The 22,750-nt window shown below is 35.1% G+C and overlaps 1 protein-coding gene across 8 annotated transcripts in view; it reads right to left on the reverse strand.

Annotated features, from left to right (window-relative positions):
* The window catches only part of LOC105202915 (potassium voltage-gated channel subfamily KQT member 1), a 91,270-nt gene extending 69,390 nt beyond the window's left edge, over nt 1-21,880 (reverse strand). For 4 of the 8 annotated variants that reach the window (XM_039449668.1, XM_039449667.1, XM_039449665.1 and 1 more), the window contains exons 1-2: nt 17,078-21,878; nt 7,746-8,298 (exon numbers count right to left, since the gene is read on the reverse strand). In XM_039449668.1, coding sequence (XP_039305602.1) covers nt 7,746-8,298; nt 17,078-17,411 — 887 coding nt within the window. In that variant the 5' untranslated portion in view covers nt 17,412-21,878. Of the gene's footprint in view, nt 1-7,745; nt 8,299-17,077 lie in introns of all 8 variants that reach the window. The other 4 variants (XM_039449664.1, XM_039449670.1, XM_039449663.1 and 1 more) reach the window with 4 other exon arrangements.
* Nucleotides 21,881-22,750: the final 870 nt, after the last annotated feature.

Consider the following 22,750-nt stretch of genomic DNA (forward strand, 5'->3'; position numbering starts at 1 on the left):
CGCGTTTGTGAGATAGAAGAGATGGGGTGGCGTATTACCAATTAATGCCATAAAAGATATTTTTATTTATAAAAAATTACAAACTAATGTTCTTCGCAGACCTTACACGCTCTTGTAATACTACAAAGTACTACAAAGCAAACAGGTTTTATAAATATATTTCATAAAATATATTATTTACTTGCCGAAAAGATAATTTCTAAAATTTACTTTTTAAACTAAATTTCTTTAGCTTAGAAAATAATTGTTTAAAATATATGTAATTTCTTTGCTGCATTACTAACAAGTAAAACTACCCATGTATTACATTTCGATTTTGATTAGCTTTGAATATGTTGTAATTTAGATCAAAATAAGAAACACATATTTTTTTATACGTGTCCATACAGTTAACGAAGTGAAACACGCTCTTGAAAAAACCTGTTTTCTTTTTATTTCTGAGCTAATACCATCGAAACGGTAAAAAATATTAAAAAAAAGTTTCAAATAAAAGTTCTATGGTTTTTTATATACTTTGTAATAGTTCACTCAAATTTTTGGGAAATGTCATTTTCTTCGAATTTCTCCCTCCTTCTTTAAACTTTGAAAGCATGTTTCATCCCTTTAACAATTGTATATACTATATAATAGATATAGAAAATATTTGTCTTTTATTTTGACCTAGATTACAACATATTCAAAGCTTATTAAAATTAGAATGCAACGCTTGAATAGATTTATTTGTAAGTATTATGCAAGGTCTACATTACGATATTAATTACGATAGTCCATCAGAATGCTTTTGATTAGCAAGTAGCCCACGATCCTTTCCACATAATACTACCTACATAATAATGGTACGTAATATAATATAACTTCATATGTCGGATTTGTATACACATTAAGTATGTCACACATTAAATTCAACTATTTGAAAGCCATATTCAAAGCCTTCAAGTTAGATTAAAGTTAAAAAATGAATACCTAAAATACTTTTCAAAATTACGCGAAGCGTAAAAAAAAAACGTTCAATTGACTAAATTTTTTAACTTAATTAAATTTCTTTGGTTCAAGTTATGTATTTAACTCAAATACACGAAATATTGGAACTTTAATTTAAGTCTTTATATTTTTAAATTAAACACTTGTATATTTAATTTAAATATATAAATACTTGAATTAAAGAAATTTGATCAAATTAAAAATTTTAATCTAGTTAACTTTTTCCATAAGTGTATAAAATTTAACTTTTATAAAAACGCAGTGAACACTGATGATCAGTAAGCAACAATGTCTAAATAAAGACTGTAACAAAATAATTTTAATGGTTTTAAATGGTAATAAAATTTGGTTATTCTAGGAATTCAATACAAATTATATGGTTACAATAAAAGACATCGAAGTGTAGTACTCTCAAATTGTTAAGTAATTAACTATTAGTGGGCTAATAAGAGTAACCGCGGTTGATAAAAATCAAAGTTAAAAAAAAATTATGCACACCAACAAGTGCGGTTACTCTTATTAGCCCACTAATAGTTGATTACTTGACGAATTATATGAGATATCATAGTATTTTACCATTTCACACCAATCTCACGAACCCTTTTTTGCATTTTTAAATAATCAATTAGTTTTTGAACTTGTTGCTTTAATTTTGTACATATTAAATTTTTTACTTAAATAATGATGAAAAAAAAGATTTTATATATTTTTTTTCCTCATTATTTAAGTAAAAAATTTAATATATTTACGAAAACTACAAAATAAGAATATCAATTGTCACTATATGCCCGAATATAGTGGCAGTTCATTAAATTCTTGTACGGTAAATTGTTGTCCAATTATATAATTGAAACAGTAATAGTACAAAGATTTGATTAACACTTTCTAGTGGGATCAACAAAATTTTTTGTATATAACAGTTTGCGGCAAACAGACGCGGTAGGTTTTTATTTCTCGTAAGAAGAAAACCACACATAATAGAATGTAAAGCGCAGTATTATGAAATTTTTTATCAATATTTTAATCAAATGATTTCTCTTATAATGAATCTCCATAAGTTCGAAAGCAAAAGTAAATGAGAAACGTATCTTGACAGTACAGTTTTTAAATTCTCTTAACAAACATTAATTCAAGTCTGTTAATTACAAGAATTTTCTGCTTTCGACCAGACAACACATCTGATTGCATTAATTGGAAATCGGGTTGAATTTATTGGATTTCCATTTAATGCAACCAGTTGCAAAGTTACTATTAAGATAAGGTATTAAAATATGAAGCGTGCATAAATATAAAAATACATATCCAGGAAATAGTTGTAAGAAGAAGATTATGTAGATATTTTCAGTATGCAGGAAGAATAGATATACGTTTCCGGAAAGAAATGACATCCTCGGTATGACAGCAGTACCTCGAACGCAAAATGAAAGCCTCTTCCGTGGCAATTTCCGACTGTAGCGTTTTAACTTTCGCGTCATCAAAAGTTCTATAGCGCGGTATAATGTCAAGAAATTCCGCGTGCTGCTACAAGAGAAGTGGCAAGAGAATTTTGATACGTTACCAGTTATTCGTACATTTATCTCGAGCAAACTCGAGAGCAGCGTTAATTTTGAGAATATTGTGCAAGTTCGTGTTAGTCAACTTTAAGTAGATGCGTTTCCTTACTTATTACGCGTACGACTATTCTGCGGAAGATATCTCGGATTTAATTTCAGACGCATATTAGCTTCGTACTTTTGATAAAATATTTTGTAATTTATAAACATAGAAAATGTTTCATTTTATTCACATTATATTTTTAATTATTTCCATTTTTAGTAAAAAAAAAAATTTTCAGTCAAGTTGGTCGAAGAATTTGACGTTACAAATTAACCATGTCCAAAGTGTGCATGGTATTAATGACACGTTATTGTACAGTTCGTGCCAGGTATGCCTGGGGTCCGATTCTAAGGTCCATGTTTTGTTCTTAGTTATTTTTACGTTCATGACTATTATAAGCGGATGCTGCGTCAACGATCATGAATGTATCGTAGTGTTAGTAAATTATGTTTTGACAGCCGGCCTCAGTTTTGATCGGTGAAATCTCCGAAATATTCCAAAGCTTAATTGAAAAGAAACGGATCGAAGCCTTTGATATATCAGATAAGTTGTAGTTTTGAAAATAAAAAATGTTATTATTTGACAATAAGAAAATATACTTTGTGAGCTGTTTTTCTGACGATTACAGGTAATAATAAGACTTGGTGCGAGACATTACCGTATTCTTTAATAAATGTAAGGATAGTCAACAGTGTTTGTAACGATAATTATCAAAGACTTTGATCCGCTTCTTTTTAATTAAGCTTTGGAATATTTCTGAGATTTCACCAATTAAAACTGAGGTTACATCGGCCGGCTGTCAAAACATAATTTACTAACACTACGATACATTCATGATCGCTAACGCAGCATCCACTTATAATAGTCATAAACGTAAAAACAACTAAGAACAAAACGTGGACCCTAGAATCGGACCCCAAGCATACCTGGCACAAACTGTACATTATCAGTATGCTTAGATAACTTGAGATTATCCAGTATTTTATATGATGTAATGTATTTTAAATAAGAAAAAGATTAATTTAATTTGATTTTAATTTATATAGATAAAAAACACAATTTTATATGGTTTTATCTAGACAAATTTTAAGATAATTCTAATAATAATTTAAGATAATCACTATTGAACAAAACAATTCATTTTGTCATTTCTAAATCTTTGTTTCCTTAAAAACAAAAATTCTTTAAATAATTTAATTTGATAAAGTATTCCTTTTCGGAATTAATATGCAAATAAAAATCAAAGTTGAAAAAGGATTGTATCAATATAATGACTAATAAAGTTCGTTGTAAAAATTTCAAATTTATAGTTGATTTTCTGACAATTTTTATTATATATTGCACTACTAATGTACTCCGTGCGAACTGAGTTGCATTTCGATATATACATTGCCGGTAATAAAAATCCAGTTCACATTACGTGTACTATAGATTTTCCGTACTCGCAGTAAATTTCAGAATGCGATCTGTTGTTATCACTTTGAAAAATTTTCCTGTTATGATGAATGATAACTTGAAAGTTGAAACTGACAATACTTTATTCTCGTTATTATCCACGTTATCTTAGATATTTTGAACACTTCTTTTACCTCAGATAAAAAGACGAAGATGAATATTTAATCTAGATAAACATGAAGCTATTTCTTTCTTTAGATAATTTCTAATTATCTAAATAATTTTATATAGATAACAACAAATACTGTACAATACTTTGTGTAAAACATAATGCAAAAGAGGTCTCAACAATTTTAATAGCTCTCAGTTTCTCGCTTACTCGATCATTCGTCCGAAATCGAATAAAAATAGACGCGGAAAGTGTCGGCGAGATAAAAAAAAAAGCGAGAAAACCTTACCTATATTTGCGACGATCGATTTGTCTCGCGGATACGTTGCATTGCCGCGTTTTGTTTTGATAATGAATTATTTAAAAGGCTGCGGTGCTTGGCGACAGTTTGAAAGAAATGAAAAACAGTCCATTGAATAATGCATGAATTCGCGAAGTTTTTTCAATGGATGATGCCCGTCCAAGCGGTAGATGTACTTCGCTGGCCGATGTATACCTTTCGTTGCGGGATACAAGGCCGAAGTACAATCAATGTATATGTAATGCTGTTTATTAATATCCTAAACTATACATGAGAGTGGGTATGCTATAGGGCCATTTTAACCCAAAGAAAAGTTGTGCGACAGCAGTAACTATATGAAACAGAACCAGCTACATTTTTTAGGGGATGAAAGAAAGTCCTCCTATGGCGCGAGGCGGGGAGAGTAAAGAGGGTCTTGGAATATTTACAAGGGGCATGTCACAACTGCCCGGAGCCAATTTGATTCTCCTTGACATATATTTTGTTAAACACAAAAATCTAAGACACGTATTTTTTTTATTACGTGGGGAATATCATGTTTAGGGGAGTGAAATATTCCTTTGAAAGGAAAAACGGTATTTCTCTGTCGGGGCAAATATTATCGAAAGTATAAAAAAATTAAAACAAATTTTTTAACAAGAGTTATACAGTTTAAAGAGTACTTTGAAGTTGTAAAGAAAAAATTCGATATTCGCCGTAAAAGAGAAATACTGATTTTCTTCAAAGGGATGTTACGCTCTCTAAACATAAAATTCCGCACGTATAAAAAAAGTACGTAAAGAATCGAATCGGCTCCAAACAGTTGCGATACATCCCTTTTTAGAAATTCTCTAATAAGAAATTGGACACGCCAAGTGTTTAGACAACTTTTTATTGATCCGCCATGACGTTTAGGACGCTTAAGATAATTGAAATTAGATGTGCCTATTTCGTTCTATATAGATGCATCTATCTTATTTTATCTTAAGCGTTTGTTGTATTTAAAACGCCTCAGTCGACTTGTTACTTATATATTCATCGTATAATAACTGTAACTTTCAGTATCACATTTTATACAACGTGAAAGTTGCATCAATTGTAGTTGAATTATAATTTTTCAAAAATAACGATGATGATATATTTATACCATCTTATTACAATTATTTACAATACTCTTTTATATAAAGTTTCAACATGTAAATTCCATATATTGAAGCATATTTGTTATATCTTTGTTATATAAACAATATGTAGCATTTGCACATTTATATCATATAAAAGAAAGCAATAGATTCAAGTAATTATGATATAAATATCACAAAATATTTTTTATAGTTTAAAGTAATATTTCCAAATTATATAACAGTTACAAATTGTGCCGACTGAAGCGATGATTTCTTAGTTAAGATCTCTGAGAATACTATTTGAATTGGAAGCATATTTACCCTCTCGTCCCTCCCCCCTCCGGCTCTTGACATATTTACTCATGAATACACTATTGTAATGTAAGAAAAATATCAAAGTTCATAGGTTACAATTGATTCCAAAATTAACTTTTCTTCTATTGTCGAATCTTTTTAATAAAAAATTTATTTCCATTTCTTCTAATTGTAAGATATCAAAGTACGAAGAATTATGATTTATTTTTTAATTTTATAGGACAACAATGGGACCAAAATTTTTGCAGAAATAAATGATGAGAATTGTTATCGAACAAGGTTTTCTTAACGCATGGTAATTAAACTGTAAATATTAATTTTGTGAAAAACTTTTCGATAAAATTATTCAGTCTTTATCGTTTTATCGCACCGTCACAATAAAAACACATTTTCATATACAGTCACGAACATGTTCATTCCCGTAAAATTATTCACGTGTTTCTCCGAATATTCAAATGCGAAAATATCACATAAGACTGGTTCAAGAATTAATTTTTCTGTTGCGTTTTGCGCGTTTCGGGAAGTTTGTAACTGATTTATTCGCATTTTGAATGAAATGTAAGGATCAATTTACACAAAACTACACAAATATAAGTGTCTTGATTGAATTTCCAATTTTAATCAAATTATGTCAATAGAATACTAGGAAAAAGAATATAGAATGCTTTTAGCAAAAGCAGCTGAGGCATTTTCAATAGCAACTAAATATTCTTTTATATAATCCAATATTTTTTACATAGAAAAATTAGTTACTTTTGCAAAATGTATGTAAATAAAAAAATATTTGTCTATACTTTTACTTCGATAAAAAGTATCGAACAAAACTATTTAGTTATAGTATAAACTATACTACACAGTAATAAATAAGCTATGAAGTTAATATAAACAAATATTTTTTTATTTATATTTATTTCGCAAAGTAACTAATTTGCTCAAAGCACTAAATTTGTTTTTTCTAGTGAATGAAAGCGATAAAGTAACCTATTAAATTTTTTAAATTTACAGTATTATAGCAATCCTATCGATTACTCATATAAATGATAAACTATATCACTTTTGCAAAAATTAAATTAGAAGCCGTTTACATGACAATAAATGTACAGCGTATAATAAATTAAAAATTGAACAGACGTTAACGTAAAACTATAGTAAGAAGTTGCAGTATTACATTTGTAATAAAAATATGAAAATTACAGCAGTTTCTTCATTGTTAAGAATTAAACGCTGGTTGCGTAATTCGGTCAGTCGTATAACTTCTACAGAAATAGAAACTGTTAATAATTTAAGTTACAAGATTTTGTCGCTAGCAGCATTTAGTAAAATGTGAATTTCTCGTGTCGATGGTGAAAATGATAAGAGTTGGCATCAACCATCTTGCAAAGAATATACGAAACTCCTTTCGACACTCTCAATGTCGAATATTCTTAAGGTATATTCGACTGTCGACGCTCGTTACATCGTTTATCAAATCAGGCCAATGATGAGCAATAAAGTTTTATGCGAGGTATCTGTTCTCCGATCAAAAATCAAAGATTACGCCCGATAGACAGTCTGATTCAAGCGAGTGTTCGATTGTAGAGGGAAGTCCTCGACGTTGTCGAGGATTTGGGGCATGCCAGGTGTCAAAGGCCATGACGCCAAAATCGATTGCGCTTGCACGAAAAGCGGAAGCAGGAGGAGTCTCTGACACGGCATTTTATATTCGTGTCTCCCAACATTTAGCTCTCTTGACAGTGAACGAACGTACACTACTAGGGCGATCGTATAAGTTCGTGTATATTTTTGTTTCTTTCTTTTTTTATCAAATTATTCGTAAGAGAATGTATATCGATCAAGAATGCGGAACACAAATGACATCTCAGCTTAGACGGAAGTGAATACTCACACAGCGAAATGGTAGATGAAACACAGCCAGCCGCCGGGATGTTCAAGGAATATGTAAAGGCGCTCCTGAAAAGTCTTGCCCCTCTTGTGATGGAACACGTACTTGGCCTTGAAGGCCTGATCGATCGGCAGGTAAATCGGATAGTAAGGATCGGGCATGCCGGTCTGATCAGGACTCGGCGGCTCCTCTTCGGCGCCGGTCACGTCATCATTGTCAATATTCTGCTTGCTCATCTTATGCCGATACTTTCGCTTCATGGGCGTCGGTACCCGCTTATGGTGGGCCTCGGCGAAACGCGGCGAGCGAAAGCGACGTAGAAAAGTGAAACGGCGCGCGGGTGACGGCGGCTCTTCCGCGTTCGCGCCGTTGTCCTCGGTGTCCTCGGTCTCGCTGCCGGGCGTCTTCAACGCGGCGTCCTCCGCCTCGAGACCCTGCTCGGCCGCGAACTCGTCCTCGCTACCCTGGAGAGCAGCGTAGGCGGTCGCGGTACTGCATCGCTTTTCGGCTTGCCTAGAGCATTGGTCCTTGCTTCGTGGAAGACTCTCGTTGTCACCTGGGCATTTCCAGGATTGACATTGAAGAACAGAGATTGCGCGGAATCGCGATGCCGCGTCGTTCGATCCTCGAGGCTCGTAAGACTAACGTGATAGGACATCTTTCTTCCTCATTCAAATTGAGGATTATTCCGTTAAATCCTCGCGCGTCGCAAACAGAAGAATAGGTATCGCTCAAGTGCTCGGAAAAGCGATTACTCAATTTACTTCTGTCTTCTTAGTAAGTGACGATTATCTTTACAACGAATATTTTCTAGGTAATGGAGCTTTAGAATCTAGATCGTTTTACTTTCACTTATCATTTGCTTGAGACAAGTAATACTTAAAATATAAATATAAAAAGATATGTACTGTAAATTTTTTGAAATTTACAGTTATATTATTATAGGGGGGAGTGAGGTGAGTCGGACATTTACAGATTTTGCTCTTTACGGCGCAAATAAAGTCCGATCGTAAAATTGAAGGTACCGTTGGAAAAATAATTTAATTTTCTTAATTTTTGCTTTAGATCATCTTGGCGTATTTTTCACTTGTGTGGAACTATAATGGAAAATGTAAAGAACGCTTTATCCAGTTCGATTAAAACCAGTGGTTCCAAATCGGACCTTTTTCTGGCCCAAATCGGACATTTCTATTTCTATCGACTTTTAGATAGAATTTTAAAAGATTTTTCTTAGTATTGAGTAAAAACGAGCAATTTGACAGTTAAGAATAAAAATTTTATTAAAGAGAAAATAATTAGTAACGGTTTATGTAATTAAACGTTTTCTGGTCATGTTATGACATCATTATTATATATCATTATAGAACTAGAATTGAAATCAATAAAATTCAATTATTCCAAATATTATAACTTATAATATTTTAATAATGTAATATTTCTAGAGCTAGATTTAGTCGGCTGATCGCCAGTGCTATGATCAGATTGCAATTCCAATGTAAAAGTCTGATTTGGACACCAGTCTTTTCGAACTTTGAAACCAATTTTATAAACCGCAAAATTGATCAATTATCTTTTAAAAATTTAGAGAAAAATCTTTTAAATAAGAATTTACAAGGATTTTCTTTTTTTTAAAAATTTTCGTAGGATAGCTGAAATGCATGTTTGCGTCTATTCTATAAATCTTATGACAGAGAACTGTTAAACTGCTGCTACATATTTGGTGTCTTATAAGGTCTTTCGATTATAAATGACACGCAAATCTACTTAATCGTATTCATTTCAATTAGAAAGATCTTATTTAGAACACGATCTGATTTAGCCCACTCTTCTCTATAAATAGTTGAAGTTAAAAATTAACTCATTTAAAACTAACTAAATTAAAATTTATTAAAAATAAATTTGAAATTTGGACTGATGAAAATGTCAAACATAAATATAAGACGATTAATACTATTAGACGAGCAATATAATTGTTTCGATGTTCAGAAATAACATCATACACATGTCGGCAGTCAAATTGATTGAACTGGAAATCGAAACTATTAAATTGCTCACCAATTTAATAATATTAATCCGACGAAAATGCGGCACGTAGTTTGCATAAACCGGTGATTGTAAAAATTATTCTAATTATCAGAGACGACACATCGTGCGATAAGTAAACAAAAACAGTTGAATATAGATTATTTAACAAAGATTTACCTTAAAACAAGACCACAATGCGATTGAATTGTAATTTGTAAAATTTGGATTTCGCGTTATAAGGAAATGGGATTTTTGGAAGCTAAGCTACTACATCTATGGATTTTACACATCGACCATTCGAACAATTAACAGTGAAATGACTATGTAATATGCGCACCAAAAGCTTAAGTATCCCGTTAACAAATAACTTCTAAATTACGTGTTGAATTCGAACCGCTAACTCGAAAAAGTCCGCATGACTCGAAAATATAATTTTTAATCATTATAATGTACAAATCTTTTGTTCTACTAATTACTATGTACGAGCAACTTGTTTAATTATATTGCTAAAGCGATTGAATAAAACTAAGTAGGTAGAAACTAATTACGCGACGATTATTTGAATAAAGCTTACTAGAAGGACAATAATTATTTCCATCTTTGGTTTGCTCGCACTTGGCCTTTGATATTTATATTGTTGCAATACAACGAACAGCTGATAAATATATATGTAATAATTATTATTCAGCACTGAGATCCGTTTGATTGATATACGCGTCTTATAAAAACTAACTTTATAAGTTTATTATTTAAATTTTAACTTTTCAACTAATTACAATCCAATATTGTGTGTACATGTATTATGTTTGCAAATATTCTGCTATATTTTCTATTTTCGAAAAATATATAATTTTACAATAAACTGTGTTTCTTTAAACAAAACTTTTTAAGTCAACTTTCGTGGGAGAGTCACATTAACGCTCCATTCTCTCTTCGAGTCACTATGCAGTGTCGTCACATTTTTATAAATATCTTCCTAAGTCATACCTTCCTCAATCTTTTACAACTCTGAGTCTAGAATTGACCAACACGAATTTTAAGTAAATATGAAAGGAGGAAGTAGTATTATGACTCGTCAATGCACTCAGAGAAAAATGTCGTAGCATACTGTGAATTACTTGAATTATAAATAAATGTTAAAGATTTCAAATATTTTATATAGATTCACTTATCCGTAAATCTGTCACAAATTTATTATAATTGTCAAATTTATTCAAAGTATATTCTGAATCTCTCTTAGAAATTTAATATTTCAATTAAGAATAGTTAACTAAATAAAAAATTCGATTTGCTTGCATTATTCTGACTTTCTTCAATAAAATTTTATAATATTCTTTGAAAGAGTATAAATTCTTTTTCTATGTCCATAATAAGTTTTTCTAAAATTTGTAACGTATTTTTAGATTAGTATTAAAAAAGTATTCCTCATTAAAGATAAACGTAACTTACTAAGAAAAAAAAAGAAGATTGAATAATCGCTCTGGTTAGCAGTAAAATTGATATTTTCTGTAAATAGCAAAGACCAAGCTTTACTTATTATATGTTATACATCGATCGCATCATGTTTATGATTTATCCTCACGATCGCGAGAATAATTCGATTTCGTGATTTTATATTTTCAAGATTGTCGCCAATGAGAGGATTCAATCATTGATGAACCTTGGGTGAGTCGTCGGCGGTAAATAGCTAGATCAGTCATCGTACGGAGATTATTCAAATATTTGACGCGGCTGGACTGAGGCATTTGCAATTCTAACCACTTGAGAACCGCGGAATAATATCCTATCATATAATAGGCGCGCGAAAACCCGCCTGTGATCGAGAAGCTTATTTACGAAATAGAATCGATAATAACATCTGTTATTAAATGCGCTCCTCTGAATAAAACATTTTAGAGAGCGATGTAAAAATTAACGAAGAAGATTTTAATGGAGCTTTGGTTAAAACTTTTTGATTCCGTGCTCACACGTAATGCAATTCAATTATTTTTCCATTTTATTTTTCATTACAAAAATAACATAAAGAATTTTAAGGATTATATACACTTCAGGATTACGCGCTACGGATTATATGCTCACTATGTTACGTTTTAAAAAAGTTATAATCCATTAAAAATTAACCATACCGTTACAACTTCCGGACCTCATGAAAATTCTGTTGTCAGATTAAAAGGTTAATGAAATTTTCTCTCGTAATGAAATATTCCATTATACTACGAGAAAGTTAGAAGATAATTCCGTCATTGAGGATCATAAATAATTAACATATTTTAGTTTTGTTAATAAATATTTTTTCAAAAATATATATTAAGCCTTTCATATCATTTCTGTAAAAAAAGCTCTCAAAGCTGTATGTAATAAATTATTATCAACGATTACCTAGCAAACAATGATATAAAATAAAATATCATGTCTAGATGTAATGAAATAAAATTGTTTTTTATGAAATAAATTGTTTTTTATATCAAGATAATTTTGAAACTTAATATTCATTGGTCGCAAAAAAAGTGCACTCATTTTAAGAAATGAGATTGCAAGTGGGATTACCAATTCCAAGTTCTTCGCTCAGCTTTTTTTGAAATGAAGAACTCATCGCGGAAAATTTTTGTAATCCCCAGTGGCAAGCGGGAAGATTGAAAAACTGGATGGAAGCCGAAAGGTACACAAAACGCCATTCCATTGTTCATTCAAACGCCACGTTCTGCACGAAAAATAGAAGAGACGCATTTAATATTGAAGAGAATGCCGTCCGCGATTAACATTGATGTCCACAAGATGGAGTAACGAAACATCAATGTTTCACATATGCGCCTTTCTCACGTCTTCTTTCCGCATTACAGTTTATCGTACTGTGTTGGCGAACGTATAAGCAGCCTCTGTACAAAGGTCAATGGCGCATATACTTTAATCGATCTCATGAATATTAAATTCAATACACCAGAAACATTGTCACATTCAGAAAATCCCCGGGAAAAAATGGTCATCTATGAACATGTAAGATCATGCATGATCATACATGAACGGTCCACATGCAATTAGGCATCGTCATGTATGAATTTTGTCTCTGAGTAATCACATCTGTCCATGCATGATTATACATGATTGCATGTGATTATGTATAATTGTACGCCCGATGAAAACGTGGATCATCCAAATGTGAGCAAAACAATATTTTTGTAACATTTTACGAAACATTTTTCGCAATAAAAAAAGAAATTCCTTTCTCAAGAATTTTTTTTCGGAAACTCCCAAGCGGCCACCCATCCAACTCTGCGACTGCTGGGAGCTGATCTCTCTTAATGATCTATAAACACGTTGTACTGATACGTGTATATAACTGATGGATCGGATCAATATATGTTATCAAAAAGATGAAACATGTACAATTAAAGCATATTATTTATATAAACTTATATAAAATTGTAATTCTTTACTATTTTCACGAATGTAGAATAACATCTAGAATAACTTTTCCGTTATTCGTTTAAATAAGACTGCAACTAGAAAAATGTAAACATAATGCAATAATTAAATTAAATGTGAAAGTATTTTTATTAAAAAAAAAAAAACATTAAAAAAATATTGTTTGCTTGTTGGGATGTAGATCAAGATTTTTTTATTCATGGACCTATTTTGTGTGTTCATAATTTACATGATTGCATGTGACCATGCATGCTTACATCTGAAATCATACATAACCACGTATGACTGTATATGGCAACAAAACGAAGATTTTTCATTCATGCAAAATCATACATGATTTCATATCACCATGCACATCTCCATGTGCAATCATACGTAATCACGCATGATCATGCATTACAATTAGACAGAGGCTTCCCAGTCATGCGAAATCATACATGATTTTATGCGACCATGCACACCTCCATATGCAATCATTTATAATCACGCATGACTATATATGATAACAAGACAGAGGTTTTCCCATTCATACGAAATCATACAGGATTTTATGTGACAATGTAGACTACATGTACAATCATGTACCATCTCGTACCAATTGATACATAACTATACGTGACTATGCGTGATTATACATAATCTTGCATGACCATTTCGTAATCCAGGCATGATTATTCATAATCATATAGAATCATATATTATTCTGTATGAGCAGTTTTTCCCGGGCATGTGTATATCATTAATTATTCCTGAGTAAAACGTCACGTTTTATCTCTTATCGAAAGAGTCAATCGTGAGTTTATTTTTACGAGAAGTGTGACCGTCAAAATATCTTCGCTTCTATTTCTGCTCGAAAATCACATTAATGATCACACGCAAAATATTAGCGTGTAGCATTACAACATCTATCATGCGTGCAACAGGAGAGTAGAATTATCGGGAAGGCGGAACAATGGAAACCACAAATCCGACTCCGCGCGTTTCTAGTGTTTGTACATTAACATGAATGAATTGTCCGCAGAACTCTATTTATAAAAGCGTCCTCTTTCTCTCTTTCTCCCTCACGCCGTTTCTTTCTTCCTCTCAGACGACGAGACATTAAAACTCTGTCACATGAACGGATTCAGCCGCGGATCGAGCCTCGAGTATCGAGCGAAGAGACACTTTTCTCTTTCTCTCTTTTTCTGGTCGAGCAGAAGTTGGGCTTCGCAATTCTGCCTCTCCGTTAAGCCGCATGGATTTACGAGCTATGCGAATTCTCGCTTCCGGCCGGAAGAGATATATCTAATATTCGTTCGTCACGCGCGAAATTATATATATACATGTTGCATGTCACGTCGTCACCATCGTCGTCGTCGTCGTCGTCGTCGTTGTCGTCGTCGTCGTCGTCGTCGTCGCTTTAGTCGCGTTTCTGTCTCATTATGCATGGAAAGCAAAATATATAAAAAATGTAACAAACGTTCCATTTCGTTCGCGCTGCTACGTGCGACGTTTTCAGTAATTGAAAAAAATACGTAAATTAATATTGCGAATTGCATAAATTTTCTTTGGCAGAAATTCTCTGAAAGAAATGTTTTTAATTAAGACGACTTCGCAAAAATCTCAAAATGTTCTTATGGAAAAAAAAAAAAAAAAAAAACAACGAAACGAAAAGCTATAATATACTAGAAAATGCAAAAAAGTAATTAGCATATATTTCTTCTTATTTATGATAAAGTTAAGCTTTCGATCTTCCTTCTACGGAAAAAAGAAACATATAGCTCCGATATTCCACATAATTCTATATAATTATAATATATTCTAATAATTAATACATTAATACATTTTATATAATTTTGCTAATTATTCTGTCTATTCTGTAGACTATAGTTTAAAACTAGTATCAGAAATATATCCTTTGTTAAAGATAATCGTCACTTATTAAGAAAACAGAAGTAAGTTGAGTAACATCGCTTTTGTTAGTGGTAAAATTGATATTTTTCTGTGAGTCTCAAAGACCCAGCTTTAACTGTTGTATGTAATATATTGATCGCACCGTGTTTATGAATTATCTTTGCGATCGCGAGATTGTCGATTCTATTCGCTTTATACGTATTTTAACAGACTTTATTTCTCTCTGAATCACAGGATTAGATTTGATTAGAATTTAAACAGAAAGAGAACTTCAGTTAATCGCACCCCATACATCACAAGAGTGTGCAGCAACATTGTCGCAAAATCGCAAAGTTACAGTACAATGTTGCAACAATGTTTCAAGATATTGCGAAAAATAATGCCTTAAGCTTTACTCGCGAGCAATACGCGCCAGATGGTCGCGGCAAAGTTCTATTTTTCCTAATAAAAAGATCACATAGAAAAAGGGCGCAGCATTGTGAGATCCTTCACTCATTCTAATGAAATTAATCCTTGAAGTAGCAGGTTCCCAAAACTCAGTTCAAAGATAAAAGTAAATGAATAGTAAATTATTATGACAATAAAATTTTGTTTTATTTTGTATAAATTAATGAATTAGTTCGGAAACATATAATATTCTTGAAGTATAAGATGTGATAATGATATTTGAAAGATTATCAGAAACATCAAATCATCTCAAACGGTATAAAGTCCCGAACAATAAAGTCAGGTTCTGAAACGTCTTTATAACCTCAAAAAAATAGTTCGCTGATGTAGTTAGATTTCTCGCTAATTTTGTATCTGCTAAATTATTTGTCACATATAAAATTGATAGCTGTATTTAACAGCAATATTAATACAGCAATGTTTATCAGTACTTTCTAAAAAATTCAGGTTTCATTGCCAACTATACAATCAAATTTTATAATAAGTATGATTTTTTTGGCCTTAATATGAATAAGAGCTACATACAAATTTTCTTTCTAAAATTCATAAACAATTCAAATATAAATTCTGTCTCTATTATTTAGATTGATTAAGTACCAAATATATGCGATATCACAATATTTGTTAATCATTTATGTATTTTAGTTAACATTTTTCAGTCAAAAAATTGGAATTGTACTTGCAAGAGGATTTCTTTGGGTGTACGATGTTTCATTATACATTTCCAAAAATTAATCTTAAAGATATCTTTCAGACGTTTCAAAGAAGTCTTGTGTTTCGATTTTAGACTTTATGTTGTCTGAGATATTGACCTGTATTCAGAATTACGATCTTGTAAAGATGTTAGGGCGCTTTTTCGTCACTTTTCCACTTTTATCGCATTGCATTACAATATTTCTAAAAGCGAATACTGCTGCAATGTTGCAACAACATTGCCGCAACATTTTGTAACGCTTTTACAAAGTTGTAATTCTGTGATGAAATATTTCTGCAATGCTACTGCAATCTTCTGCGCTGTATGGGATGGCCTATTCGCTAAACCACTGACAAAACGATCGACAAACCGCGGTATAAATATTCCATGACGGGCGACAAATGCAACGTGATACATACAACAGTTAGCCACATCATGCTCGTTTGCGAGATTACTTAGGGCTCGCGCGATAACTATACATAATAAACGCGAATCACGGCGGAGATTACGAGAACGACGTCTTCGGGGCCTCTTTCACCAACTCCGGTTAATCTAATCTAACCAATTAATTCAGCCATCATGTTTGCCAACATGAGAATTAAACACAGTCTGTCATTAGAAGAGGGAAGAAAGCGTTCTTGCATTTGTATTAAACTTTATTCACGCAAATGATTTTCTAATAGTTTTCATTTACATTAATTATCGGATATTACTTATAACTGAACATAACCCAAGGCAGGAAAGAGATGTTAGATACGACATACATTTAAACCATTGTTGTTGGCAGTTCTGCGAATTAATCGTTAATTAAGGTAATCGGAGGTTGACAAAGGAGGCTTTCAGTCTCGTATACCTGAATGACTGCACTTCCTATTATTTGGATGACCTTGGCAGTTAAAGCGACCGTGGGTGTGCGACTGATACGGATGTCGACACTGCTGTCGTTGCTGTTGCTGCTGCTGTTGCTGCTGCTGCTGCTGCTGATTGATCGGCGACTTGAGGACGCTCAGAACGAGATCCTCGCGGGAAGGAACGATCCGCGTGATTTGCCTGCTCTGCCGAAACAGAGTCTCCTGCTCGCCGCGATTCATCCTACAGCCGAGACGATGACGTTGAAGATAAAACCCTGGATACCATTCGCGTCTCCCCCGTCCTGGACCACTACCTAACATAACGGCGTGTAGCATCCCGGCTCCAGCTTTTCAGTTGCGATCAATGAACGGCTCCGTGTCGGCCGAACGATCGTCCGATCACGCGTCTTGTCCATGATCCCGAGTCACCGTAACAAGTCACCGTAAATCCGCGCTCACAAAGCAACGCAATCGTTTTGATGTGCGAGATGTCGCGTTGTTAAGCTGACTACCAGAAATTTAATAGTCCGATCTTCGCAATAAGTCGCTTTTGGATCATTTTGTGGAATTTATCTCGGAATAAATGGCGGGATTTATTTCACCCCCGTCCTGTCACCACACCGCCGTCGCGCGTCGATGCGACAGCTGCGGAGGGGTATACCGTCGTGATTCTATCGCCTCTTCTCTCGTGAGAGAATATTCCCTCACGGTACGGATGTCGTCAATAGAATTATCCGACCTGGCCGTCGTCGCCGGAATTGTTGATCGCGTTTGAGACGTAGCGCAACGTACGCTTCCATGTCTGCCATCGTTAATTGCCGTTCTAGGAAGTGCTCGTTAAAACTCCCGATATTTCGACGAACAACATTCAATTATCCTCAAAGTCGTCTTTCCGATGCTCGTACTCCCATTGCCGCCTAATCGTATCAAAGGATCCTACAAATTCGCTGACTTCTCTCACGGATCACCGCGCTTTCCCTCGCTGCAGATATCGCTCAACTCTGTAGAATGAATCTTACGTCATGATAGACTCACTCGTATTTGCCGAAGCTATTACTTTCGGATGAGACAATCGTAGTCGTCAGATGCGGGTACTCGACGGCCGGGTCATGCATAATGTTCGCGATATGACGCAGAGCCACGAAAACTTCTCGGGCAGCTCGGCGAAGAGAATCTGGATGTGCGCCGCAGACTGAAGGAAAGGGGAAGCAGAAGCGGAGAAAGAGAAAGGGAAAGGATAGAGCGAAAGAGAGTTGAGGAGAGAGACAGAAGGACGAGGAAGAGACTCGGAAATATTCTCGTTCTGGTCCCCTGGAAGATGAATGTCGAGGGTGAGCGGGCTGCCGGGACCACACCGCGATCGATCTTACCTACGGAAATCCTTCGAGTATTTATTCGGACTAATACGATAATGAAATTCCGTCCCACGATTCCCGTGAGTCTCGTTTCCGTTCGATGAACGTCTCTCTTTCCCCGCTCTGAGAATAATCGTTGCTCAAACTACATCGCAAAATATATTTGTCGTTCGACGTCTCTCTGATAACCTCGCTTTTCCTTTGACGTTCGTCGCTCGTTATCGAAATCCCTTTCCCTTCATCCACTCATCGCTCCTTTCCAAAGGTCAACGCTGCCGTGTAATCTCATCTCGTTCCAAAATACTTTATTTTGTGTCTGTCTAAAATGTTCCGGACCGCTGCAAGATCCAACGTCTCTGTCACACAAAAAGAAAAAAAAACACTCTCGCGTTCCTGCGACGCAACGGAATTTATGAATTGACGATTGTCGCTCGACGAATGAATAATACGATCTCGCCGTTTCTCTCTTATTTACTCACGCCGAGTCTCGACTGTCTTCTCAACAGAAAATGAGACCCTTCGACGGCCAACAGATTTTCTCAATCCCGGAATTGTATTTTTACGAGTACGCCTGATCGATTCTTCCTGAAAAGAAGCGGGACAATTTGTCGCGTAATACTGCTCTCCTTAATGCACTTCGTTATTGCTCTTAGGGTTTAACGTGAAGTTACAGGAGACACTGACGCGCGTACACACGGGAGAAGACAAGCGCCTTAATCCTTCTCAACACCGCCAAAGCCGCGCTTTGAGGAAACCCTTAGCTGCCCGTGTACAGGCCGCGAAATCGGAATCAACGGTGTCTGTCTTAACAACATCTCGTTTCTCGACACCTCGTGCAACTACGCCGCCGCGAGATCCGATAATTCCTACGTGAACCTTCGACGTGTCTATACGTTGCACACGTGTCACCGTGTAGAGTCCCGGTTATGAAATACGTGACGATGAACCTGTCGAATCGCAAACCGGAACTATCGCGCGGCGAGCGGGCGAGGAGGCGGGAGGCACCTTTTGGTCTTCCGCACGCGACAGGATTGATCGAGCTTGACTTTTCAGAATCCTTTTTTTGCGGTTCCTCTCATCCGCCGATAACCTATCCGGATTAACAGTACGGCTGGACTTCGGACACCATGGAACATCCGGTGCTGGATGCTCTTTGAGAACGTGGCACTGCGATTCAACGCCAATCGGAAATCCAAAGAGAAAGAAGACGAATCTACCCGGTGTCTATCCCACTCGTATCGATTGCCAGTAATGTCATTTCTCGCACGTCGCGTTCGTGATCTCGTCAGTTCACCGTTCAGCTCGAGCTTAAGCTCCGCGTGAAAAGGGAAAATTAACTGGAACGATTTACTCGCGCGCGCTCAACGAAATTGTCCGGAAGCTGTTTCGGGTTATACGTGCCCGCCATACATACACGCACGTGCACATATATACCGACAAGTTCGCCAGGTTGGAAAAAAGAGGCAACGTCCTTCCCCCGCAAACTCAAGGGAATCGCTCCGCTCGCGATTTTCGCGCGCCAAGCGCCGATACGTCAGCCTCTTCGGCGCTTCTTCGCTTCGTGCGATATGATGGTCGGCTTCCGAACGACCGTGGCTTCGTTCATCATCATCCTCCTCTGTGGCTGAAGCGCGTCCCTTTTGGATCACTGCCAGATCCCCCTTTCGCATCACTTCCGTAATTGTATTTAATATTTCAAAATTCCCAAATCACAATCTACGCGTTCACCATCGCGGATACGAGATCATTCGCGGAACAAGCTTTCTCGATATCTCCGCACTGATGAACTCGCGAGAATCGCTCGACCTTTCTCCCTTCCCCTCCCCCCTTTCTCGCCGAGATAATGAATTATCAACGTATAATTGAACACACATGCACACATTTCAACACACATACACACGGTCGCACGATTTCAATTTACCGTAGCCATTCGAAGTAGGCAATTATCACGTAGGGTCCCCTCCACGATCCATTTCGCCGCCGAAGGGCCGTGCGCGCGCGAAGAACGCGAAAGCGAACGCGAACGCGGAGAACTGTCGAGGCGCTGTCAGAGAGAAATCAGTAGCGATTAAACCGGAGCGAACGTCGCTGCCAGTGTCGCGTGCCCACGAGACCTTGGCGGACTGACCGCGACGATCGCACGGCCGATCTCGCGCCGCGCGCGGCCAACCCACACGATCCGCTCGATACGCGACGCGCGCGATCACGAGGATCGCGTGCCGTGACCCGGGAGTCGCGGAAGCGCGCGTGCTTGCTATCAGGGCGACAGCCCGCAACCAACTGTGGCTCTTTGCCCGCCACCCTCGTAGTTCTGCCACCCACCACAACCCCGAGCAAGGGTGGCCTGGCGCTTCTGCACGGTTTACGAGTATCCTTCCCCCTCGTAGGCGCGTAGCCTTCTCACTCGTTATCGCGACCGCGGGAATCTCTCCCTTCCTTTCTTTCTTTCTTTCTCCCTCTCCATCTCTCCTTTCGTCCGGCTGGTGCCCGCATCTTCTCGCGACCGGGACCGGGAAAGAGCAGGTCACTTTACCCTAACCCAATCTCTTTTCCTACTCTCTTCGCCATATGACTCGTCGGGATAATCCCGCGCGCTTGGAGAAATTAATAATCTGCCATCGAAAAAATGCAGCAATGTCCAGATGGATGAAATTTGAATTTCGAAAAATTTGTCCGAAAGGTAACCGAACATGATCGTTGCAAAGTTGAAGCGTTTTTCGAGAGAGAATACAATTGCGAAATTAACTTAAAAAGGAACAAAACTATCTCTGCGTTTCTTCCTCTCGTCATTATGTATATCCTATGCTCCATAAAATATAGAACAGTCTAGCAACGTTTGCAACAACTTTGCACAGTTTCTGTAATATTTCTGAAATGTTGTTGCAATATATTAAAATGTTACATTGTGTTCAGTGCCATACGAGACAGCACACAAGAGTGTTAAATCAATATTTCAGAAACGTTGAACTATAACATTCCGAACGTTGAATCAATGTTTCATAACATAGATTCAATACTAAAAAAAATGTTAGAATAGAAATTAAAAAGACATTAGTATTGAAATAATATCTATTGAACGTCTTCCAAACATTGCGATTCAGCGCATTCGAGAACATTGTTTCAAACTGGTTCAACAATTTATTCAATGTATACGTAATGTAGATTCAATATACATTATATTTGATTAAAATAGATAGATAAAATAGTTTTTAAATTGTTGGGAAAAACATCAAGAAGTAGCATTGTGATATTTATTCAAAATTAACTCTTTTGCATTTCTAAAATGTATACATCTATACAAGTATAAAAAAAATATATAAGCTAAATTTCAAAAAGCCAGAAGAACTAATTTTAAATAATAAAAATCAATATTATTTCTTTACATGCTTCTTTGAACGACTTATAAATATGTTTTTATTTCACATTTATGTCCACATTTAATTTATTTAACAATGTAAAAGTAATTATAACTTAAAATTTCCATAAAATTAAGACTTTTATTTTTAAAAAATTAAGATTATGTTTATTAGATTAACAAATTATATATTATTTTATATTAAACATTGTATTTCTTTAATTATAGCACATTATTACACCTTAAGTAGATAATGACGTCAATAAAATCTGTTAATATCAAAATGCAATAGTTTACAGTCTGGAAGTATATTATTTCTTTTCAATTTTCAAAACATAATCATTTATAATTTATTCAATGTTGTTTCAATGTTGCAGTAACATCAACAATCAACGGAAAAAAAAAATTAATATAGATTGGTTTAACGTTGGAAAAACATTCACATTTTGCCTTTCAGCATTGTTACGTCTCAGCAACGTTTTTTCAACGTTCTGAGCTGTACGGATATGCATCAATAAATTTCAGTACATTAGTATTGCTCATGTTTTTGTTATTATATAACTGAATTGTAAGACCATGAAGGTCTATGTATAATTTTAACATTTATTTCAGTGAAAAACTGAATATTTACGAAAAATTTAGATTCTTCCATAAATGTAACGACGGCAAGTAACGATTTAACAAGTAGAAATGAAAAATTCTTAGTTAAAGTACAAATAAAAATTGAAGAAAAACAGTCTGTTTAAATATTAATACAGATTAACATCAGGAAATGCCAAATCGCTGAAGCGTCGCGACTCTATGCGAAACTTGACGACTCTGTGCTGACTTGCAATGCTAGTTACTTCCATTATTCGTGTTCGCACGCGGCGCTTTCATTTTGCTCTCATTTGAATTTCCGCTCACCCTTGCATCTCTCTCGCTTAACACATTGCCTTATAAATGCCCAATCGTTGAATAACGAA

The sequence above is a fragment of the Solenopsis invicta genome, chromosome 5, assembly GCF_016802725.1.
Source record: "Solenopsis invicta isolate M01_SB chromosome 5, UNIL_Sinv_3.0, whole genome shotgun sequence".
Taxonomy (NCBI): domain Eukaryota; kingdom Metazoa; phylum Arthropoda; class Insecta; order Hymenoptera; family Formicidae; genus Solenopsis; species Solenopsis invicta.